The sequence below is a fragment of the Lissotriton helveticus genome, chromosome 6 (genome assembly GCF_964261635.1).
Source record: "Lissotriton helveticus chromosome 6, aLisHel1.1, whole genome shotgun sequence".
In the NCBI taxonomy this organism is placed as follows: Eukaryota; Metazoa; Chordata; class Amphibia; order Caudata; family Salamandridae; genus Lissotriton; species Lissotriton helveticus.
This window is the reverse complement of record NC_136067.1, coordinates 1332461925-1332488170: the sequence shown is the minus strand read 5'-3', so window position 1 is coordinate 1332488170 and position 26246 is coordinate 1332461925. Positions and strand designations below refer to the sequence as shown.

The window sequence follows — 26246 nt, the reverse complement described above, 5'->3', positions numbered from 1 at the left end:
AGCATCATTAACCCTCAGTGAAAGAGACCATCGCCGCAAGCAAGGACTGTGTCTGTACAGCGGGAAAAAAGGTAATTTCCCCAGAGACTGTCCCGTCAAACCGAAGACAGGCTGATGCTGGCCAGGGCAAGTGTCCACGGTAACTTCCGAAAAAGGGGCGGAAAACTACAACGCTTGAGGATGCAGGAAGGGTTATCCTCAAGCAGTAGTACTATCCCTTCGATGAATACATTTGTCTCCATGTAAGCCAAACATTTCTTTATTACGATGGACATAAAAATCAAACAGGAGACCCAATAAATAAGAACCATGGTGGATTCAGGAGCTACTCCGGAGTACGAACTCACCTATGATGACTACCACCAAGAGAGGTTGTCGTTTAATATAATACAAGCGCCACATTATGGGGTCATCTTGGGTCTTCCCTGGTTGAAGAAACACGAGCCTACCATTCAATGGGCTAACAAAACCTTACGGTTGGATTCCTCATATTGCCAAACACATTGCAACCAAGAGCTAGCCCGACCAGCTAGTATTTTGGCAACCAGACATCACATTGTCACAGGGGCAGAAAAGGAAGTTGTCTTACCCGAATGCTATGCAGCATTTGATGACGTCTTCAGTGATACCAAAGCGGAGGAGCTTCCCCCGCACAGACACTACGACTGTAGAATAGACTTGGTCCCTGGATCTGTGGTTCCATGTGGGAGGATATATGCCCTCACATTACCTGAGAACCTGTATCTACGACAATACCTAGACAAACATTTGGAGCGGGGTTTTATTCGTCAGTCCAGATCCCCAGCAGCATCTCCTCTCTTTTTCATCCCGAAAGCCAACGGCGATCTGAGATGCTGTATAGACTATAGGGCATTGAATTACATAACAACAAAAAATCAGTATCCTCTTCCTTTGATACCAGTATTACTGGAGCAGGTGCGGTCAGCAGGCATTTACACGAAGCTGGATCTACGAGGGGCGTACCACTTGGTCCGTATGCACGAGGGCGACGAGTGGAAGACTGCCTTTAAGACACGGTATGGGCTTTTTGAGTACCTCGTGATGCCCTTTGGGCTATGTAACGCCCCTGCGGCATTCCAATTCTTTCTTAATGAGGTTTTACCGGAGTATTTGGACCTCTTCGTTGTTTTTTACATAGACGACATCCTCATATACTCCACCACAGAGGAAGAACACGTCGACCATGTACGTTTGGTACTGCAAGCACTACGTACGCATCGGCTACATTGCAGGATCACCAAGTGCGAGTTCCACGTGACCACGGTATAGTTCCTAGGGGTCATGCTCACCCCCTCAGGTCAAGTCGTAGCCGAAAGGAAGATCAAAGCCATCATGGAGTGGCCATGTCTTCGTAACGTAAGGAGATCTAGAGTCTGCTGGGATTTGCGAACTTCAAAAGAAGGTTTATACGACAATTCTCGGATATGGTTGCCCCCTGCCCCGATTGACAAGAAAGACACGGTTCCTGTGGACAGAAGAAACCCAGAAAGCGTTTGACCTTCTCAAACAATCGTTCACGACCGTCCCGGTTCTCACACATGCCAATCCAAATCTACCATCCATCGTCAAGGCTGATGCGTCCGAAGTCGCTGTAGAAGCTGTACTTTCCCAACAGCATGAAACAACTGGTTACCTTTATCCCATCGCATTTATGTCTCGGAGACTGAATACTGCGGAACAAAACTATACAATCGCAGAAAAGGAGCTCTTGGCTATCAGAGATGCTTTTTTGGAATGGAGACATTGGCTGATGGGAGCAGTACATCAGTATACTAAGACCATCGCAACCTCCAATTCATGAGGGCCGCTCTCAATCTCACCCCATGTCAACTTCGGTGGATGCAGTTTTTTGCAGAATATCATTTCATTGTGACCTTCCGGCCTGGTGTAGACAACAAGAAGGCGGACGCCCTCACTAAACAAGATACGTCCTCGCTTCCTTATGTTACCCCAGTCAATTCCATAATAGAACCCAGTCGGGTATTATGTGCAACACGAACCAATGATTTCTTGCAGAAAGTGAGACAGGGGGGCCCAATTCACAGATGGCTTCTGGAAAACCTGGTGCTCTGAGCTGCAGATCGCTCCTTCTCTTTCAACGACCTTTCACCCCCAGACCGATGGCCAAACGGAGCGGCTGAACCAAACTCTCAAACAGTTTCTTAGGTGTTATGTCGATACTAATACTGATGCATGGGTGGATTGGTTATGGGTAGCTGAGATAGCCTATAACAGCGCCAAGCACTCTTCCATGCTGCACACTCCTTTTTATAGCATCTATGGGTTTCACCCTTGATTCACCCCCTTCCTTATCCCCAGTAAGAGCACTAAAATTCCTGGTTTACGCAAAAGATTAATGCTTCTGCGTAAGACTCTAATGGTGACCCGTAACAACTTGATCAAAGCCAAGGAAAGGTACAAATCTCAGGCCGATAAGCATCGGAGACCGGGTCCTGTGTACAAGAGTGGAGAATGGGTTTGGCTGTCTACAAAACACATAAGATTCAAAAGATACAGTGTGTTCAATCCAAAGTTCATAGGCCCATATCGGGTAATCAAACACATAAATCCTGTGGCAGTTAAGCTAAAATTGCCATCTCATTTCCAGATACACCAGGTGTTTCACGTGTCGCTATTGAAACCCTCTCGTGGTCCTATTAAGAAGAACCCCTCTCCCATATGGGTTCAGGGGGAACGGGAGTATGAGGTTAGGGGTATTCTTGATGCAAAGAAGGTGCAAGGGAAGCTGTGGCATCTTGTAGTGTAGAAAGGCTACGGTCCAGAGGAGAATTCCTGGGAGCCGGCTGGGGCAGTGCACGCACCTAGACTGGTGGCCAGGTTCCATCGCTTGCATCCTGACAAGCCGTTTGGCAGTTAGTGTTTTCAGGAAGGGGACTGTACTGTCAGAATCCAGATGGCGATAGCGCACTAACTGCTCTCAGCGCATACCGAACTCCGAAATTCCGGAAATAAACTACATTTCCCGGCATCCATTGCGAGCCGCATCACGTGACTCGGGTGTGATGCCGGGAACAGAGTCAAAAAGCAACGGAAATCAGGCATCACCGTTGATTATTCGTTTTGTTGCAGAGTCGGACTTCTCACACCAGGATACGACGCTTAGTCATGGGCAGTAAGAGTGCTTAGGCACACATACTGGGAACTGTAGACCGCGGCCTTTTGTTACAGTGCCTTCTTCACCGTCTTACAGTGACTCCTTTGTTGGCTGGGATCTGCCTGCTGGCGGTCTTGTGCAGAAGAGTGTAGGCGCCTTCCGTGGTGCTTGGGTGGCAATTTCCCTGTTGGAGAAACCGAAGGATTACCGGTTTCTTGCAGGGAAATATTCGGCACCCGCGATCACAGAATCGAGAGGGATTGCACTATATTCGTACATGCAATCTTGGATATGGTTAAATTTAGTTTTTTATGGAAATAATAAGAATCATTTGAATTAACCTTTATTATGGCAGTAGTTCCTTGTTTTGCTTTGCAAGGAATGCCTACGAACATTGAGACTTTGCAGGAGTATTGGACTCTAACAACCCTTGATCTGTATTGTTTGAATTGGTCAGAGACCCTTATTTGTTTACAAAGCCTCATCTACTCTCTTCCATGCTTTGATGGTGTTGTCCTATGTTACATTTATTCCAGAGGAGAGAGAACCTTATAGAGGAGTAGTGTAGACACAGACTGGCTGTAACCTGTATGATGCAAGCATTTTCATAGGTGTGTTATGAGGGTCAACAAAGCATAGAAGAAGAATTTGGGGTTGTAGAAAAAATCTCTCTTAACCGTTCTTTCGTATTTTTGCTTTCATTGATAGCTGTATCATGAACCTGCCTCCACCCACTTCTCTCTTCTGAAGACAGCTATACTTCTTTATTGTTTCAGGTAGGGGTTATTATATAGAGGGGTTATGTACGAACTAGAGGGTAAAGGAAAAGAAACATAGGCGCTTACGTTGTTTTTGTTTTCCTTCTCAGATCTCCCTCCCTGCTGTTCCTACCCTTTCCTTCCTCTGCTCAATCACCTAAACAGTCTGTGGGTATTCATTGTCCAGACTTGGGGTGGTTCAGAGGTGGGCCCCATTGAGCGTCAGCACGATCCTGAGGAATCGAGGTTGAGGAGCCTGACAATGTCAGTATTGTCGATAGGAGGTCACCTACTTAGGTCACCTGCTGTTGAAGGAGGGTAGGAGATTGAACCCGGAGCATATTAGTACCATTGTTCAAATGTAAATTCCACAAACCCAGAAAGAAGTACCCGCTTTTAAAGGTATCACTTCCTACTGTCGTCAGGGGATACCTAACTATTCCCTACTAATTAAGCCCTGCTTGCGCTAACCATGAAAGAAGTGTATGTGCCTTTACCTTGGACGCCTGAATGTCAGCAGTCTTTTGAGCAACTAAAAACTGCGCCTTGTTCGGCTTCAGTGCTTAGTACCCCTAACTACGCTAAATCCTTTGATTTACAGGTACATGAGATGGCTGGTTGCTTGCGTTCTGTTCTAATACAAAAATCTGGAGATAAACAACAGCCATGTGCTTATTTCTCTGCTGTGCTTGATCCTGTCGCACATGCCCTCCCGAGCTGTCTGAGAGTGGTTGTGGCCGTGCCTGTCTCGAGAATGCAATCGGCTGGACTCGTCCTTGATACTGACCTCACAGTCATGGTACCCCATGCTGTGGATACCCTTTTGAATAAGACAAAGACACAGCACCTCACCAGTTCACGTCTGACAGGCTATGAATTAACGCTGTTCGCCAAACATATTTAGATCAAAAGATGTGCCACTCTGAATCCAGCCACGTTACTACCCCTCCCTTCTGAGATTAATGAGATCGATGAACATGATTGTATCTTCGGGATGGAAGAAGAGACGAAAGGACATGTAGACTTGACTGATGTTCCCTTATCTGACCCTCAAGGGGAACTATATGCTGATGGCACTTGTTTTAAATTACCAGATGGCACTACAACTGATGCATATGCTATTACTATGCTGTGTACGGTAGTTGAGACATCACAAGTTCCCTATCAGTTGGCCCAAGCTGCAGAGCTCCTTGCCCTAATATGAGCCTGCGAATAGAGTGAGAGACGGGTTGTCAATATTTATACTTACAATCAGTATGCCTTTGGAGTCGCACACAATTTTGGGAGACTCTGGGCAGAGAGGAGGTTTCCTGCTGCGCATGGTGCCAAAATACAACATGGGCACCCTATATTGAGGCTTTTGTCTGCTTTCACACTCCCTAAAAAATTGTCAATAGTAAGGTGTAATGCCCACCGGAAAGTCACTGACGGTGTAGGTAAGGGGAATGCTTTTGCAGATCAGACAGCTAGGGAAACCTGGACTAAAATGACAAGAATGTTTGTAGCAAGTCCTGTTAGGTGGGTGCCTGAAGTCACCATGTTTGACGATGCACTTGAGAACGTGAAGGAGATACAAAGCGAGGCCACAGTAGAGGAATTAGCAATGTGGTAAGAAAGTATAGCACAGTTCAACGATGAGGGATGTTGGATTGATGAGTCAGGGAAGCAGAGATGGATGTTGCCAGATGCATATGTTCTTCCTGTAGTCACGATGGCTCATGGCCCATAAAGGGTATTTGCAAGTTGTTAGACCCTGTATGGCAGAATGACAACATTTCAAAAATAGCTGCACATTTTGTGAAATACTGTATGGTGTGCATGATGCACAATCCTGAGAAATGCACCACCTGGTAATTTTGCCCCACCCACTTTCCCTTTTGAGGTCCTTCAGATGGATTATATTGAATTGGATAGGGTCAGTAACTTGAATTACTTGTTGGTGGTTGTCTGTGCATTTAGTAAATGGGTTGAGGCTTATTCCACTAAAGTCAATACAGCTGTTACAACTGTAAAGGTACTCCTGAAGGAGTTCTTTCCTCGTTTCGGCTTGCCCCATTTGATCTGGAGTGATAATAGAAGTTATTTCAGTGCCAAGGTCATTCAATTCATTTGTGATGGTTTGCAAATCAAGACGTAGTTTCATGCTGCAAACCACCCACAGTCAGGAGGTTTGATTGAGAAGTACTATGGTACTCTCAAACTGAAATTGGCAAAGATTCAGGTGACAACAGGGTTACAGTGGCCATATGCTTTACGTCGACGTATGTCGTTTGTCGACAAGAACAACAGCACATTCTTGGACAGGTCACAGTACGAGGTCGCATTTGGACGCCCGGCAAATGTCTTGGGCGTCCCGCGTCCTCGTCGGTTCTCAGATATTGAATATCAATTATTAACTGACTACCATTGCCAGTTAACTGAAAATGTGTGTTCTACTCACCAGCAGGTCCGGGAAGCCCTGCCAGTCAAACCAGAGGGGCCTGGACATGACAGTGAGCCTGACAACTTCACCACCCCCTTTTGTACCACTTTGTTCACCATAAGTTGGCAGGGTATGCTCAGACGTGAGTCCCTTGCTCACTTTGCCACTGGATTCAAGCAAGCCGGGCTGAAGACGGCTGAAATGCCAGAAACCGGACCTCAGAAGCTTGTTTCCGGTCCAGGGAAGGCTTGGCTTGGCAGTTCGGGCTGGACTGTTCCCATGAGGCACAGGGTCAGACTGATTTGTCTGAACTGGGGTGGCAGAGTGGGCTAGAGAACGGTGATGGATTAAACCCAGATCTGTTGACTGGGTGTGAGTGTTTGATTGGTTCAGATGCTCCGTCCATCACCACCCCCTTTTGTACAACTTCATCCTGGTTGGCACTTTTCACAGGAAGAAGAGTTTAGAGCTGCATTGGAAGGGACCAGAACAGGTCCTTCTAGCTACATGTACTGCAGTCAAGGTCTCTGGCTGAAAGAATTGGATCCATGGCACTCATTGCAAAAGAGGGCCTCTGCCTTTGCCTTATGACCAGTGGGTCAAAGAAGGAGTAGAGGACTCTGAGTGCGAGAAGGTGCCTCAGTTCGCCCCCTGATGCAAATCTGACTTGGACCCAAATGGATGCGTAGAATGATGAAATGCTAAGTACAGCGCCCCCCCCAGAAATACGAGCTATTAAGGAGTTGCAGTTTGTTGGTCACTCTGTGCCTGGAGTCACCAGGTACAATCTACATTCTCGGCTGAGGAATAATGCACCAAAGGAGAAGTCAGATTAGCCAGACATGGACTGTGTAAGTTAGGGTGTACTTTGCCATAGTACTAACCCTGGGCGGCCAGCTACGCTCCGTGCACGGAGTGCGCATAGTGCCGTCTCCTACGCATTTTGCGTAGCGGGCGTAGCCAGGCGGCACTACGCGCGCTCCGCAGACGGTGCGTAGCCGGCCGCCACCCGCCTCCCTCCCGCCCTCCCTAAATATTTAAATAAAAGGATAGAAAGGTTTTAAAAACACTTACCTTGTCCGCCGCGTCCCCGGGGCTCCCTCTCCCGTCCCTGGATTCGCGCCGCCGCCATTTCGGATACTAATGCGCATGCGCGGGCGGCCGCGCATGCGCATTTCTCATGAGAAATGCGCATGCGCGGGCACCCGCGCATGCGCATTAGTATCCGAAATGGCGGCGGCGCGAATCCAGGGACGGGAGAGGGAGCCCCGGGGACGCGGCGGACAAGGTAAGTGTTTTTAAAACCTTTCAATCCTTTTATTTAAATATTTAGGGAGGGCGGGAGGGAGGCGGGCGGCGCGTAGTGGGGCTACGCGGAGTGCGCGGGTGGGCGTAGTTTTGCGCCCACTTCGCGTAGCTCCGCGGAGCCCCACTACGCACACTACGCCCAGGGGTACCAACGGGGATATTTTAGGGTGATGTGAGGTTGGTGCACTGTTTTCACATTGGACAGGATAGATCGAACGTGCTCCCTTGAAGGGGGATATGTTATCCGGACGGACATGGGGTTCATAGTGAGCTTAGGACTGATCAAGCTCCACCGCCTGCGCTCAAGAGTGTCAACGTTTGAGGAACAATAGGAGCCTGTACCAATGAGGCTCTGACGGAAACTGGGAACACTTACCTTTACTATCAGTCTTATTGCATTCCGTTCCTTGCTTCATAATGTATCCATTTGGTCGACCTATTGATGAGGAGGAACAACCATTTGCACCACCGCGTTTAGCACAGGATTGGTCAACAAAGAGTCAAATTAATTAACTGTTGTTATTGCATTAATGACAATATTTGAAATATCCTGGTTTCTAGAGCAGAATATCCTGTACATTCCTTTGTTGGTACAACTCCTGCTCCCCCTGAGCACATTGTTGTTACTCTAGTTCCACACAAAGAAGCGCATAGGTTGTCATACACAGAGAATGTACTTATACAAATGTTGCATCATGCTCACATTGTCTCCAATACAACAAATTGTTGGGTTTTGGGTTGCTCCCTTCGGTCACTCATAAGAGCGACAATTTGTTGCCTATGCCATTGTCATATATTGGCAGCTGCGAGGGTTGGTTTCGATTGTTTCGACTGGTGTACTTCCAATTTCATCTTTCTACTTTAGATATGACATCTGCTGATACTCACACTGCAAATGAATATTTACACTTCTACCGAGGGTTTAGCCCCATAGGACCGGCAGGACAAGGGACACTAGGGATTATGCCCACAAAGTCTTGTTTGAAAACGTACCATAAAGTAAAGGGCAATGCATGGTTTAGAATGGAAATGGCTGATTTCCAATGGTTTAACACCTCTGTGTACTTCCATTCCTTCTAAAGTCGAAATCTTAAATAAGATAAGCCGATACCTGTGTCGGTGGTCAATACGACAGCTAATTTTTGTGTCCAGGGGACCGGGGAGATAAAGTTGGGGGAGAGTACATGTAATTTCACCTACAAGCTAATACGACCATAACGTCTATTTTGTTTGTGGGTCACAAGCTCACGTTTGGCTCCCGAGGGGATGATTAGGTACATGTTATCTCTCTTTCCTTCTTCCCCCTGTATATGTTGCCCAGTCTAATTATCATAAAAATCATCAGCTGCAACGTAGAAGTACTTTCCTGACCCAAGCTAAAAGGGTTGTTGACACAAGGGATATAGATCAGACAGACACCACTGCTCAACAATTTGGAGTTGCTATGAAGAGCCTACTACCTTTTTGGGGCCCTATGGCTGATAGCCTTTAAGTTTGTCAGTTAACAAGAATTGTTGAAGGGGTTATCAATACAAGTGCTGGGATAATGACAAATATCACTGCTGAGCTCCAGGCCACGAGATTAGTCACTTTGCAGAACCATATGGTGCTAGACGTTATACTTGCAGATAGGGAAGGGGCCTGTCACATCATTGGAAGTAGCTGCTGTGTGTATATACCTGATAACGCTCCCTACTTTCATTCCGCTATACAAAAATTGCATAGCATATCAGCTGAGATACACTAAGAAACAGGTACTTGGACTCTGTCGGAGTGGTTTGGAATACGCTAACATCATGGGGTTGGAAGTTCCTCACTTTCGTGGTTGTGGTAGCCCATATCATCTTTAGATGTTGCCTCTGCATACAATGTCTCCCAGCTTGTTACTCCGATTGCGTCAATAGCCTCACTCCCATACAGAAAATGTCAATTCATGATACTAATGCAGCAATTATGTTACAGAAGGATATTGACAATATGATGCAGATAGATGAGGGTATCTTTGAGTACTAACTATATGAGCAACTCCTCATAGTGATGTTTCTTATTCTTGCAAATGTTATACTTCCCTTGATAATAACATAGCATGGTTAGCTCATGCTAAAAGGGGGTCTGTTAGAATAAAAATGTTGTTGCTGTGTTGATTATGTATTGTTCTACGTAAGTTAGCATCCTCAGCACCATTTCATGTTTGGCCGCAATTTTGAGCCATTATCGAAACTAAGCTCTCTGAGAAAAGCAGCTTTGGTAAGTTTTGCTTCTCCAAGGTTGGGCCTTGCTTTGCTAATGAATACACTGTTCTTATTAACGCATACCTTTACCAATAGATAGAGGCCTTCTCCCACCAGTCCAGCAGTGGGCACGAACGGAACGACCTTGAGCAGGAGATAGTGTGTGCCTGGCCTCAGGATCGAAACCTATCCTTCTGTACTTCTTTGTTTAACTGCATCTGCTTGGAAAATTCCATTGTGGATGTGCCTTCATTGATTCTGAATTGTACATAATGTATCACCATGTTTGCTGATGTCAGTCCCTCTGCATCAATCCTAGAGACTGGGCAGACTGGGCTCCACTCAAGTGTATCTGAATGCATATATTGGTTTGTATTCTCTACTGTCTAACTGACTCTTCATTTGTATGGAAGGCTGAGAGGTGGTCGCGAATGACCCAGGTGACCCTGATCGGGTCACTTCCTTCAGTTGGCACCCGAACAGGGACTCCATCGGGTGAGTGGCCCACCCCATCGCGAGGACTGGTGGGGAGGTTGAGGCCATCGTCGGGTCAGATGGACGAATCAGGGATCCCTGCACAAGCATTCCTGTACTTGCAGCTGCCCCTTCTGTCCTGCCGGACGGTGCCTCAACCTCCCTACCTGTCCTCGGAAGGGGATGGGTCACTCACCCAATGGAGTCCCAGCCTTATAGGAGTTCGGATGGGCACAGATGGGCCCACTATTGGCCCAATCTTTACCGGGTCACAGCCTGGGCGAATTTCGGGCAGTGAGGCATTTTGCCTTCTTTTCAAGCATTATGGAAGCCCAACTCTTCCCACATCCTTGAGCAGCCTCCAAAGGATTCTGGACACTGGAGTCCACAGGAACATCAAACGGCATCCTGCACAGGGGGCGCATTGTACCTTCTCTGCAAGCATTGTGGGAGCCAGCCTCCTTCCCATCTTCTACAGAATACGCAAAAGCATCTGGACACAGGAGTCCATTGACACCAAAAAGAGTGATGTTAGCAATGATGTCATAGAACATGTCATGAGTGATGCAATATGTGAGGTCATAAGTAGTGCATGGTGAGCTTTGCAAGTTATTGTTTAAAATGTTAACCTTTTAACTAACAATTTCACCTAACTTTTACATCACTCTAACATTACCTTTTTCAGTGAATTTCAGGGTTCTTTAAAGATTTTAATGTCATACCCTACTATAACATTACTTCAACCTTTGGTTTTTACAGTGGATATCTATAGTTATTTTAACATACAGTAATTGTATAAGCATACCTAACTATGCCAGCTTCGGCCATGTTCCGCTTGGGATTGGCCTCAGGGCCTAATCCTCGCAGGTAGCCAACCATGCCCTAGAGGGTCTGGCTATCGCCATTTAAGGTGGTGTTATGGTCAGGTCATCACAATATAAGGGGCTGCCATTTTAAAAGAAACAGACTCACTGACTTTAAAGGTTCACAACATTGATATATAAAAGGGCAGGCCTATTGGCTTTATCATGAGATCAGGACATATATATATATATTTACAGAAGAGTACTATTGTATTTGTCAAAGGTCCACCTCATAAGTAAAGTTACTACATGTCATAATTTAACATTCAAACCAATTGAATCAATAGCCATAATTCAATGTATTCATTATTTAATCACACATAGCAATGTTCATCAACAGCAAATGTCAAAAAAATATTTTCAATAAAGCATTGTAAAAAAAAATAACTATAACAAATGCACATAATGCAGCCATAGGTCCAACCACAAGGAGTTCCTGCACTACAGCTGAACAGCATACAGCTCCAGCTCAGATAATTCTGAACAGAATAGTGAACTTTCCTAGGGTCATTAATTCAATGTCCCAAGATAATTACTGTGATTTGTTTTTAATATTCCTGGAGGGCTGCTGTGTTCCCCGCATCCCAACACCCCCGCCACTTACATTAATAGTTGGTGATGCCTTTGCACTTTCATGGAGCATCACAAGTACTGTAATATATATAATTAAGCTCATGCAGGGCATTGTGGAAGGCACCAGACGAGTGCAGTGAGTATGAAATGAACCTCCTCGCCGCTTCTATTCTCAAACAATGAGACCACAACTATTTTACTTTATATTCAAGGTGCTGTTGTTCCCACCAATATAAACAACAACACAAATGCCAATGCTGGACTGCAATCAACACTTTTTATATCAGGCAATGGTACGAATAAAACATACCAAACCAATTTTACTTACGTCAGTAGTTTATTTTAGTCAATTTTAGTCACTAATTGAATTATTTTCATTCTTTTTCACAGGACAATATTTTCGTGCATATATACATTATATACAGAGACACACAATATTTTTACAATTGCACAGAGTTTTTTTTACAAATTTACAATATGACAACACATACACATATTCCTTTCTCTCTTCAGACATTCGGCTTTCATACCCAAACAAAAAAACTCAAAACCTTTGGAAATGGGGCCCTTCGTCACTGCCTTATTTGATCATATACAGTCATGAGTCATGTTTGTCTAGTCAAACAAATTAGATAATTTGAAGACAAGATCAGTCAGGGTTTTAGTCCTATCTTATCCAGACAGTGTTTTTAAACCATTACTCAATGGCAAAGAGCCAGAAGTGGTTGACGCGTTTCGAATCCCTTATTGTGGGATTCTCCTCAGGACCAAAAGTTTCTTATTAATCCTGCAGTGTTAGTATCTCATGTGGGAATTATGGTAATAGTTTCAATAGTTCTGGTCACCGTTGTGGCTGAAGAAAGGATCCCCGATTTAGACTTATGTCGGCCTCAGCCTGGGGCTCAATAAGAATTGTACTGCGTTTAAACACGGCGGGATTTCTTAATAGTTCCACTTGTGAATTCATCCGAGACGGCGTCTCCGCTCATTCTCTCCCGCGTTGTTCCCACCAATGGCATCCACAGTGTACCTTTTATTATTGCCAGCATAAGGAGCCCAATCCTGTGTTGCCTTGCCACTTTTTTGTGGTTTTTGTGGCCCTGGTTCCACCGGCTTTATTTAACTAATGGCAGTCGGGGAAACCCCCACCACTCCTCCTAAGCCAGCCCCCACCATCAGCATATACCTACCTGCCACAGAAGCTAGTAGCTGCCTGCCCACGCCCATTCCATGCGGGTAGGGAGTGCATCTGTGGTGTACACTCCATTCACGAGGAGCAGGAGGTCGCACCGCAAAGTGCGGATGCCTGGCAGTGACCCGGCCCCTTCTATGTTTCTCGGGGCCCGAGAATGGGGTTGTGGACTCCTTTCAACTTCAGCGGCCTTGGGAAATTAGAGGTTCCCAGGAACAGGTAAGACTTCGGGAAGGGGGCACCCTGCATGCACCTACCCAAATTTTATTTTAAAATGAAGAATAAGATGACCTCCAAGCCCACACCCACCTCGGTTGGTATATCAAAAATTATCATCTAGTCTTTTTTTAAAAAACATTTTTGCCGCAGCATCGCAAGAGTACCACATTACTGCAATAACACACTTTTTTTTTAATTTTGGCCCTGGGAGGGCCCTCTGGTGCCAGCCGACAATACCTAGTGGGCTAGGAAATCCTTACCCTGAGCCTCTATATGTTAAGTCTTTTTTTCTCCATCACCCGGGGACTAAGCCCCCAAGTACTTTAAAGGCTGCCAAACATCTTTGTTGATGTTGAGGGCAGGTAATCGGTTATCTTTTTATATGCCGGTCATGTGATAGTACCATGGTGGAAGATATCTATAAATGTGAACCCTCATTTCTCACATATTGAACAGCTTTACAACAGACATGTTTTCTAGGTAAAGATCTAGCCTTCTGGCAAATTTGATGTACTTCTATTAAACTGCTTTTACTGTAGCTTTGTTTAAAGTTCCAATGGGAAATTGCATGAGGAAAACAAGTTTTGAAACCACCAACTGTCTCTTGCCCCCTGCTTGACAGATTACAATGATTTCATTGCCATTTTGATTTGTAACCAAGGTGCGCCGCAGCAGCCAACCCGCTCCATATAATCCTGTTGCTACTCTCATGCCTGCTGACAGTATGGGAGCAGTGTGGTGTGGCCACTCTATACTACTCCTCTGTATGCCAGTCTACTGTACTCTAGTCCAATCTTCTACACCTCCTCACTGTAAGCCACTCCACTATACGTTACTCCACTCTACGACATTCCATTGTCTGCCAATCCATTCTACTCTATTCCACTCTAAGCTAATCTACCCTACGTCACTTGGCTCTATGTCACTATACTGTATGGCCTTCCACTCTGGGCCACTGTACTGTACGCCACTCCACTCAACACCACTTTTATGCAATGCCACTGCATGCTTGGGTCAAGTGGCTCAGTGAGCATGCGACCCTTGTCTCAGCATACCCATCACACTAACAGCATCACACTGAAGTATGCAAAAAGTAATGTCTGAAACGCTTGAATGAATGTCACCCATTTGCAATTACCCAGGGCCAGATCGCAGTCCATCATTATTGTGCCCACAATGCCACCTCGTGTGTCCAGCCATTAGTATAAGTCAGATTAATGTTCGAAGAGCTGCACTGCCATTGTGAAGGAGTTTTATCGCGAGCACTATAAGGAAGACAGAATGCTGTGTTTAACTTTTTGCATTTGTTTATGGAAGCTAAATACCCTGCAAACGAATTTAGCATTGTAATTTACAGAAAGTAATTCACAGTTACACCTCTTTTCTCTGAAATACGAACTTTATATCCACTGACAAGCATTCAATAAGAAGGCTCAGAAGTTTAGAATGTGTTATTTGTAGCCTTTTATTTAATTGTGCATCATAGGATAGCAGCACTATCAAAACACAGGCAAAAGCAATGCAGGGAGAGGGATGTATGACATTACAACGCATGCATTTACATCGCATGCATTTACAACGTAAGTATTACAACGCAGTCCATTACAACGCATAGTGCTTTGGGGTGCTGGATAGTGAATAGTTTAATTTACTATTCCAACTCCAGTCCCCGTGGACACTAGGGAAGGTTATTGGATAGTAAATTAACCTATTCCCTATCCTAGAGCGCCCCCCAGAGCAATGCGTTGTAATAGTTTGTGTTGTAATGGTTGCGTTGTAAAGGCTCTGCGATGTAAAAGTTGCGTTGTAAGTGTTGTTCACCCAGGGAGAGAAGCCTTCCAAGCAGGTACAAGGGAGCCAATATCTGATGCTCTACGAAAGTGACCATGGAGTGTTTGGACGGCTTATTTAAAATGAAAGGCTGAATATTTCTGTTTTCAGGAGTTTCCTAAAACTAATGTCATACAGATCTGATCTCTGAGAGAAGGCGAGGGCATGCTATAGCTTTGGGCTTTGAACTTGGACTGTCTGGAAGATGCACAGAAACCTGAAAGTGATCTTGGCTTTGAATGGTAGTCACTGGAAAGCTGATTGGATGTACACCAATTTACATAGGTTAAATCTCATTCGAGCTTCCGGTTTTGTAGTCTGGCAGACTGACAATGACTTTGTTAAGCAGGGCTGTATAAATTGTGTTCCTCTGGTACTTGATGAGGGCTCTGATTAGTTTCTCTGATGGTCAGTGTTGAGAATTGAGAAGATTTTGTTTTAGCTGAGGTTTGGTCCCTTTAGCCTCAGCATTGAGAAGCTGAGTGACATCCCTGGAAATCTCAGATTTTGTTTCATTTTTGTTTAAATTGTTGTCTGACCATAAATGAAAATGAGTATCAGCTGCATACATTTGGACGTTTACTTACTGTAAGTCAAGAAGGTCTGCCAAGCAGTGTAGTGAGATGTTGAACAAGAAGTGGAAAGGGAGAAAGATGCCTTGGGAACACCGCACAGTATCAGGTAGGTGGAATTTCCCACTGTGTTAATCCTGACTTATTGATTACGGTTGAAGAGAAACAAATTCAGGATAGGGAAGCACCCTGTAATCTCTTCTATCTAGCAATCTTATGTGGACAGCAGTGTTGTATGCCATGGACATGGCAAGGAGTATGAGTGCTGCATTCTTATATTCCTCCATTGTTACGAGGAGCATCAACATTATGTTGGGTATGGCTGCTTCCATGACCAAGGGACTAAACCCAGAATGATGGTAATGGACAAGACAGTTTTGTTCTACACACTCTGGGAGTTGTCTTGTCATCTCCTTTAACAGGGTATCCTTGAGAAAAGGGAGGTTAGATATAGGTCTATAGTTGGCCAACATTTTGGGGCTGCCACATTTGTTGTTTTCTTAAAAGTATGGTGATAGCAGCATTTTTTAGATGGTTAGGTAAGATTCCTGATCAGACAGAGGCATTTGTCTCTGCATGGGTGTTTATGAGGCACAGGAAATGTGGGAAGTCAGAACCCTCAGCTTCTAAACACTGTGCCTTTAGGTCTTAACATCTTCAAAATGGTTCCTCAAAGAAATACTCCGAGGTCAGGCATTCTCAGTGTGTTTTTATTTAGGAAACAGCCCATCCCCCAATAAAACTTAAAAGAAAGAACATCTCACACACATGCAATACTGCAATGAACTGGCATTTGAAACATTATGAGCTATGCCAATTGATTCTAAAACCAGCACTGGTCTCAACTGCTTGTCATGCCTTGTTTCTTTCTCAATGGAGAACTAAATCAGCGTAAGGCTTACTTAACACAACACACCCCACATCCAAATAGCGGAGCAATATTTGACAAACAGCTGACTATTGTTATAATGCAAACATCTTCCAAGCGCCAGAGACACAATACATTATTACACAATGAGGGGTACTTGCCACACCTAAAACACCTAACATCACTTTCAACCTACAACAGCACAATGCTCTTCCAATTTCATGCAAAATCTAGTCCTCTGAAAAGGACAAGCAACACAGTGACAACTTTTTTTTGTTAGAGGTGGAGGTCAAAGGCTAGTCACTTCCTCTAAAGCCTCCACCCTTCTACCTGCCCAATCTAGGATGCATGTGTCCTGTGTGACATGATGATGTCGCAGATGGAACGTGAAATCAGTGTTTGTCATTACTGCCCACTGGTTTCAGGAAAACTCTGTCTCCCGAGCAGCAGTCAGTGTAACCTTGGGAAGGGGATAATGTATCATCATCATTGATAACTTTATTTCGACCACGGTGGGCCATAAAAGTACATGTTAAAACAGACAATAAAACATTAAAATCCATTTTTGAATAATACATAATTTAGGCTAAGAACACAATTCATATATATATACACATATTAACGACAAAATACTCATGAATAAAAATAGAATTAAACCATCTAAATAATGGATAATGTATCCATATCTGCTCTGTTTGTCCCTGGCGGACCTCTGCTTGAGGATCACCCTCAGAATGTGATCCTCAAGCAGGGATCCACTACCCTCTAGCCACCAAGAATGTTACTGGGGTGGCAGCTTCTTGGGCAAGGGCATGAGCTCCCCACGACCCCGCCCCAAAAGTAATTGTTTTTCTGCCCCCGCCCATCCTATGCCACACATATTAGGGTACCGTTTGTATTGGGAGAATGCTGAGTGATAGGAATGTTGGGGCTAATGAGTAAAAAAACGCTGTGGGATCCACACAAGTCACACAACACTGGAATAACTTAGTCTTCAGAAATAGTTGGGTTTGGTAGGTGTCTCTGGGTGGTGGCGGAGCCCGAGTACCCACATTACCAAACGTTTGTTTTTCAATGAGACTTTTTGATATCTCCACTTTGTGTTATTGGGCATTTTCTGTCCCAGACACTAGGACCAGCCACACTAGTAAGGAATAATTTTTATGAGGAGAAGTGAAAGAAAGCTAGGTGATAGGAATGTTGTAACTTCCAGCAGCTTCCAGAAATTTCTCTCTGAGAAATGTGAGGAAAAAGTGTGTTTTTAGCCAAAGGTTGATGTTTCCTAGGCCTTATGGGTAAGACAATATTGTGGGATCAACAGGTGTGTCACCATCCTTTACTCCCTGGATGTCTAGTTTTCCGAAATGTCTAAGCTTTGTAGGTGTCCTTGGGAGGCGGCTGAGATAGGGCCTAAATTCCACACCTACCTAGATAGTAAAAAAAAAGCAATTGATTTTGCTAGGTGAAATGTGATGTCTCCATGTCACAATATGAGGTGCTCTGTGTTGCGGGCGCTCGGCACAGATACATGTGTGGCACTGTTTATATTGGGAGAAATGTGGGAAACCGAGGATAGTAGAACATCTGTAAGTACTAATTGGCCTTCTGTGCTTTTTGGGTTCAAAAGTATGCTAGTGTGCAAAAAAGAACATAATTAGCTCAAAATGCCATCTGGATCATGTGATAGTATGGGTAACCGCAAATGCAGAGGTGTGCTAATAACCACTGCCCCACAACTCAGTATCTTGTTCACATTTCAGAAATACATAGGTTTTCTTTATGTCCATTTTTTTTCATTTGATTTCTACGTATGAATTGATGCATGGTGGTAGCGAGATGAAAAAATCATTATAAGCAGCAACTCATTTTTTATGTCTGGATTTCGCGTATTTTTAGAGAACCTATAAGCCCTATATATTTCTGTGCTCAGAAAGGTTCAGCAGATGTAACAAAAAGCCTCAGTGACGTAGGTGGTTGACAATGATTTGGGTGAAAATAGGAATTTTAGTCCAAATCTCTATTATGAAGCATGAAGTAATACATCATGTGGCTTCACCGCACACTTTATTACTGCAGATTCTATCTAGGACAAATCCACCAGATCCAACTTGGTGGAATTTGTCAAGTCAAACAAGCCCGAAAATCACCCACAGAAATAAGTGGTGCCACACTGTTACCACATGTTCAACATACCCCAAAATGTGTGCATTCGATTACTTGTATTACCACAGCAATAGGCAGTCCTAGATTTGCCTGTATTAGTGGTATCTGTTTAAAATTACCCACTGCATTATAATGGGACATGTTATGTATACCTTAGTTAGTAAAGCACAGCTAATTGAATTAGAGTCTTTCGCTCACCTTCCAGATATGGATCCTTGAGCCATTCAAATAAAGTCAGCTAAACATTTCAACTAGATGCACCGCCCATTATACATATAATATTATTTAGCAATGACAGTCTCTTAAAAACAAACTACACAGGCTGGCATGGACAATCTACCAAACAGCTCAACAAAAAACGGCCAAGTCATTTGGCACACCTACCCATCCAGCATCACATTACAATTATTCTTATCTGGATCGACCTAATTTCACTTTCATGTTAAACATCAGGAGCCATTATGAAATAAGCTTTAAGCTATGAAATCTTGTGTTCGACACACACAGCATAACATCAACACACAATCGGAATGCCCTATGAAACATTGCCCAATTAACTTTAGTCAGGGTTTGTATATCTTAAAGCCCCTGTATGCAGCAGCCTTTGGATGACACCAAGACTAAACTGAAGAGTGAGCCAGGTTACAACAAAGGTCTCGAAATTACTTGGTTGCAAGGCAAAAGGGAGTGCCCATGTAGTAAAATATAATTTAGCCTGGGACACTGAAATCCAGCTCTGGAGCTCACTTCGATGTACTGTGATAATGGTCACACTTGAATCATGACAAGTCTGACCCTTTCACAAAGGGATGTGGCGTATACCTAAAATACCTAATTATTTACTTTTTATATTTTAATTTCTATGTGTCCATGTATGCAGCAATACATTCTTCATAGTTCTATATCACAAGCACAAACCCTGATGAATATGGATCACCAAAAACAAGTGTGTACAACAAAGAAGGCAAGTGCACCATCACTTAACCCAAGCACCCAACCCCTCCACTACCCAATGTGCTTACCTGCTTCCTGGCTTTGGTAATGGTCATGATTTGCCTTCTGTACATGTCGTTGCTGCCCTCGTTGTACTCTTGCATGGCAAAGGTGAGGGCCTTCTGGAGCCCCTTGTCCTGTGGATCCACGTCAAACCAGCCTCCCGGTTTACCACTGCTGACCGCAGGTACTGAGGTGCCCAGGACCACAATGGCCAGTATGGAGACCTGCCACGCGCCAAGCATCTTCTCGGTTTCCTTGAGGCTTCCCTGCGTCCTTTGCTCTCCTTCCCAGCTCCGTGCACAGACTTTTGCAAGATGTTCGTCGAGATTTTCAACCCCTGTGCTTGCAAAGCTTGCCCACTTCCTCCCACTTATTGTGTAAGATTAAAAAAAAAAAGCACAAGATGTATTTTTGGCAAAGTCTGTGGAATCGTTGCGATAATTTCCACCATTTCCTCACTCTGTAGGCCACGAGTCATCTGCTCAGTGTTTATGGAAATGTAAAAAAAAACCTGGAATGTTCATCACGGAATGTTATCTAAGAGAGAGGCCAGCAGCTGCAGAATCGCGTTGGGCTGAGGGCCTGGAGTCTGCAGAATCTCACAGTCTTGTTCCATGTTATTGTATCCTGAACATCTGCTTCCAGCTGTTGCGCCGCAGAGAGGAAACCAAAAACGTGTTTAAAAAATAGTGCACTTTGTTCTGGGTAATCAAGCCTCTATGTGTAATTCAAAAATCATTTTGTACCAGCTGTGACTCGATAATGTGAGCGAAAATATAGCCTTGGCTTCAGAGTTGTTGCGCACTTTACTGTCGCTCATCCATTGGTTTGAGAAGTAGGCGGTCAGCCCTATTGACTTACAATGTTTGCTGGTTCCTGGAATAAGTGCCCGGCTTGGAACTTCATGACCGTACTCTGTTCATTTTTATTCTCGCGGACAGCTTGGACGAGGAAGTGTTATTACTTGCCCAGCAACTTTGTGTTGTTGTCCCTAAGCGTCCAACGTCACCAGCAGGTCTTAGTAACAACGTGGCAATAACCCCTGATCTAATGGCGTCTTTCAGAGGCCACGGTTATTAAAGGAAAAGGCATTGGTTACATAGTGTATTGTTGTCACTAATGTGACCCCAACGCTTTGTTCTCTCACCATGGCCGGTCATAGAATGTGAGGGACCTTGGGCTGAAAAGGGAACGTGTGATGCCACTCTAATTTACCTAGAAAGCAAAGATTTTTGAGTGAAAAGGAGGGATAATAAACCTACCCGATACTCTATGCTGCCTGGTGGTCCGTTATTTCTGTGGTGCCGCGCTGGAGAAACAGAAAGTAGTTGGATATATATATGTATATATATATATATATATATATATATATATATATATATATATATATATATATATATATATATATATATATTCACTGAAAAAACCATAGGTTATACACCATATATAGTTAGGAATTAGCATTTAAAAAACCTTATTTTACTCACACAAAACCATTGAAATTCCATATATAGTTAGTTGCACTAACTATATATCGCGCACCCGCAATCCACTGCTGATCATGTCACATATTACATCATTCATGACATGGTCAGTGACATCACTGATGACATCACTGATGACATCTCAAATGACATCACTGATGACATCTCAAATGACATCACTGATGACATCACTGATGACATCTCAAATGACATCACTGATGAGATCACTGATGACATCATCCAGTGACTGTGTGTTTCTGTAAAGTTTAAATATGTTTTACATATTGAAGAATGAGTAGATGTATAAGTGTCTGGACGAAGGATTTAGTAGGTGCATGACTGAATGTATGAGTGAGTGATTAAATGTGTCTCACTGAGTGCATGGGTTAGTGAGTAAACTGTCTTAATTTGTGCATCATTATGTCTGTTGTTCTGTAAACTGCTGCATGTGTTGATCAGTAGCTATATGATTAACTATATGGGTTATTGATTGATTGTCCAAGTATTTGTATAGGAGACTGAGTGTGTGTGTGGCTGGCTGGGAGGTGTGTGACTCTGTGCAGATCAATGTGTACTTGTATCAATGATTGTATAAGAAAGTAAGTATGTGTTAGTATATGTTTGAAAATGTAAGGTGCTCTATGTTTAACTGTATAGACAAGAAAATGGAAGTGTGATTGATTCTTTACAGGACTGACTAGGTGTGTGAGTAACTCCATGGATGAGTGGCAGAGTGTAAGTGTCTGTATAGGTGTATGAGTGCATATGATAGTGTTGTAAAGATGAGTGATTGTATGTATGAATGATTGTATGGGTGAATGAGTGAATGTGTGTGTAGACGTAGGAATCAGTGAGTACGTATGTAGTAACTAGTATTGGTGTGTCAATGGTTTCAAAAATTATACTCTGTATTTAACACTGGGTGAAACAGAGGTTATATTAAAACGTGAGGAGATGCATTGTATTGTCACATGAATGATATCATCAGTGATGTGGTCATTGATGTCAAATGAGATGTCATCAGTGATCTCATCAGTGATGTCATTTGAGATGTCATCAGTGATGTCATCAGTGATGTCACTGACCATGTCATGAATGATGTAATATGTGACATGATCAGCAGTGGATTGCGGGTGCGCGATATATAGTTAGTGCAACTAACTATATATGGAATTTCAATGGTTTTGTGTGAGTAAAATAAGGTTTTTTAAATGCTAATTCCTAACTATACATGGTGTATAACCTATGGTTTTTTCAGTGAATTTTCAAGGTTTTGTAAATGCTAATTCCTAACTATATATGGTCTATAACCTATGGTTTTTTCAGTGAATTTCAATGGTTTTTTAATAGCAAATATCATAAGCTGTCGAATGTCAAGTACGTGGTAAGTGAAAACATTTTCGTGTTTATGCACACTGATCTGCTTTGAATGGTGCCCCCCCCCCCTCATTTCTATTAGGAGTACTCTCTCTTTGCAGATAGTGAAAGGTAGTTAACGCAGGCCTTTGCCCCCGTTGTAATCCGTCGTGCCTGCTTCTCTCTCCATTTGATTGATTGTTATCCAAGTATTTACTGTTTTAGAATTAGTTCTCTTTGGTTCATTCTCTATTTACAAACAAACACAGAGTCGCAATACTCTGTTTAGTCTTTGCAGATAACGAAAAATCGTGTAAAAAAAAAGAAAAGGAATCGAGCAAAATCAGTAGGCCACTAATGGGATCTCTTTTTGACCTCGCTAAAATAGAAACATTAGGAACAACCCCTCATGACAAATACAAAACTAGTGAGATGAACTGAACTCCACACAATGATGGCTGCAAAACAGCTCGGCTCCGCCACCCACCCCGCCCAAAATAACGATAAAGAGCGGCTGCCATGATTGGTTGCGGAATGGCCACAACGGAGCTACGAAATGGTGCTGCTCTCATGCTAACCCCAGCTTCGGTCTGAAACATCCAGAAACACTGTAGACTACCAATTCGATCAGTTCCGGTAGCGCCCCAATGTAACCCGGTAGAGAAGAACTAGCCCTCCCCTCTTTGACTGATGGTTCTTGTTGCCTGTCCTTTCTGTTGTCATTTAACAGAACTATTTAGCCTGCTGAAAGGGGTTGTGTTTCGACCGCTGGTTGGTGGAGACATTTTGACTATATTCTGGACCTGCGTTGTCGCGTAATGCGTCATATGACGTGCCGCGTTAGCGCATCCGGAAGTCATCCGGGGCGCGCAGCGCGTAACGTAAGCATAACAAGTCATGTGACTTGTTAATAAAACTTTTCATTGGTTCATTTTACTTTTCTTATTCTAATGATGAAAGCCTTGGTCATATCACCTAAAAATTACGCTTTTAATTACTTCCGAACATTATTTTCTCTTAAATATATGTTATAATGTTCCAGGCTAATGTACTTTCCCGGAAATTTTACAACTGTCCTGCAAGTAAAATATATTCTTTTTTCGAGAAAAAGAGCGTTTCTTCGTCCCATGACGGAGCCGTTGAGCAAAAGAGGGTCGACCTGCTGTCTTAGTCGCCGATACGCCTGAATATGAGATTCTTATCGATCACTTTATGTTGCAGGAATAGAAAACACAACAGCCCTTGACCATTTATCTTTACTGCGTTCCTTCGTATTATACCTTTTACCCTTCATGTAATTGGTCTGCTTTATTTCACTTGCCTTTTAATGATTCTAAAACAGTGACTATTATTAAAAACTTTACCAATGTATACACTACTACCATGTTTTCTTTTAAAAACCTTTATTGTGAAAATTTCATTATACAAATACGAGCCTATAACCACGTGGGCCTGCCACGGAGCAAACTGTAATCGTATATGATGAATAGACATTTACACTGTAGAGGAACGTAACGGGCGGGCCATTAGGTTGCAAAAACTAAGGTGTCTAACAGTTACGGAATCGGTGGACGTACATTTTATAATTAAAATACGACAGGGCCAGTTACAATAAAATTATCTAGATATACATTTGCGGGCAAGTACCATGGGTGACGTTAATTCGAATTTTCAACAGTACAGTAATCAATAACACATCAGAACTTAATATCAATAGGGATGTCGAAATATTCAATCAATTCTCGTCCCCGCCCGCCATGTGCTTCAAAACTGCATACGTATCTCGTGATTTCAAGGTTCTGCAACCAGTACACAACAAGGAGTTACGAGTCCCATTTATTCCGGCGCCATTTTGGGCGAGGACGGGCAGGTCCAGGATATAGTCAAAATGTCTCTACCAACCATCGACTATGATGATGTTCATATGCTGTATTTATTAGAGTAACACTCATCTGCCCACATGAAATTAATTTACCACAATATAAACATGTCATTTTAATCTTTCCAAAGTTCTTCTAAATATTTGGGACCGTTTCCCTTGCCTCTGAAGCTCTCAGTGCCACTTCTTTGATGAATGTACTAGCAGGTCAGGGGTTCTCCTCCAAATCTCTCTTTTATGCAGCACTATAATTAATTGGTGCCACCTCTCCATATGACGATGCATGGTATAGTTACCACAACTATATATTTTTTCGGTTCCTCTGGAGAGTTCATCGTGGCAGATGAAGCGTGTAACATACCGGGCATTTACCTTTTTTTGCATGTACAGGAAAGGAAAAAAAATCGAGCGTTCGAGTTCTTAGGTGTCCCAGGGCCATTTTAGTGGACCAGGCCCAAATCCAAAGAACAGCTATCTCACAGGCTAATGGGGCGACCCACGCCGAGTTTCAGCATTGTAGGATGACCACACAAGTACAGCAACTTGCTAGACATCACCTCGGTGCCATCCGGATCTCGGCGCCCCACTGCAGATGAAGTGCCTCTCAACTATGAAACCACCACGGTTACATCCGGATCTTGGCGCGTTGTGCTGCCTTCGGCCTATTCGCACATCGGTCCGCTACTGACGCCATCTCACAGGCTAATGGGGTGACCCACGCCGAGTTTCAGCATTGTAGGATGACCACACCAACTTGCTAGACATCACCTCGGTGCCATCCGAATCTTGGCATCTCAACGCCTAGTGGTATCTTCCATACAGAAAATATTGTTACGCTGCCTTTGGCCCCATTCGCACATCAGTCCGCAACTTAGACATCACCTCGATGCCATCCGGATCTTGGCATCTCAGCGCCTTGTGGTGTCAGTCAGAAAATATTGTTGCGCTGCCTTTGGCCCCATTCGCACATCAGTCCGCTACTGACACCATCTCACAGGCCAATAGGGCGCCCCACGCCGACTTTTACCATTGTACGATGGCCACACCAGTGGCACAACTTCCTAGACATCACCTCGGTGCCATCCGAATCTTGGCATCTCAACGCCTAGTGGTATCTTCCATACAGAAAATCTTGTTACGCTACCTTTGGCCCCATTCGCACATCGGTCCGCAACTTAGACATCACCTCGGTGCCATCCGGATCTTGGCATCTCAGCGCCTTGTGGTGTATTCTCTTCAGAAAATATTGTTGAGCTGCCTTTGGCCCCATTCGCACATCCGTCCGCAACTTACACATCACCTCGGTGCCATCCGGATCTTGGCATCTCAGCGCCTTGTGGTGTCTTCTACTCCGAAAATATAGTAGAAAATATTGTTGCGCTGCCTTTGGCCCCATTCACACATCAGTCCGCTACTGACACCATCTCACAGGCCAACAGGGCGCCCCACGCCGACTTTTACCATTGTACGATGGCCACACCAGTGCCACAACTTGCTAGACACCACCTCGGTGCCATCCGGATCTTGGCATCTCAGCGCCTAGTGGTATCTTCCATACAAAAAATATTGTTACGCTGCCTTTGGCCCCATTCGCACATCAGTCCGCAACTTAGACATCACCTCGGTGCCATCCGGATCTTGGCATCTCAGCGCCTTGTGGTGTCAGTCAGAAAATATTGTTGCGCTGCCTTTGGCCCCATTCGCACATCGGTCCGCTACTGACGCCATCTCACAGGCCAACGGGGCGCCCCACGCCGACTTTCAACATTGTAGGATGGCCACAGAAGTGCGACAACTTACTAGACACCACCTCGGTGCCATCCGGATCTTGGCGCGTTGTGCTGCCTTCGGCCTATTCGCACATCGGTCCACTACTGACGCAAACTCACAGGCCAACGGGGCGCCCCACGCCGACTTTCAGC

The 26246-nt window shown here is 44.1% G+C and overlaps 1 protein-coding gene across 1 annotated transcript in view; it reads right to left on the bottom strand.

Moving 5' to 3' along the window:
* Positions 1-19948, bottom strand: part of LOC144761727 (cystatin-like) — a 97302-nt gene extending 77354 nt beyond the window's left edge. The window contains exon 1 of the mRNA XM_078646981.1: positions 19632-19948. Within this exon, the coding sequence (XP_078503107.1) occupies positions 19632-19847 (216 nt within the window). The 5' untranslated portion in view covers positions 19848-19948. The remainder of the gene's footprint in view (positions 1-19631) is intronic.
* Positions 19949-26246: the final 6298 nt, after the last annotated feature.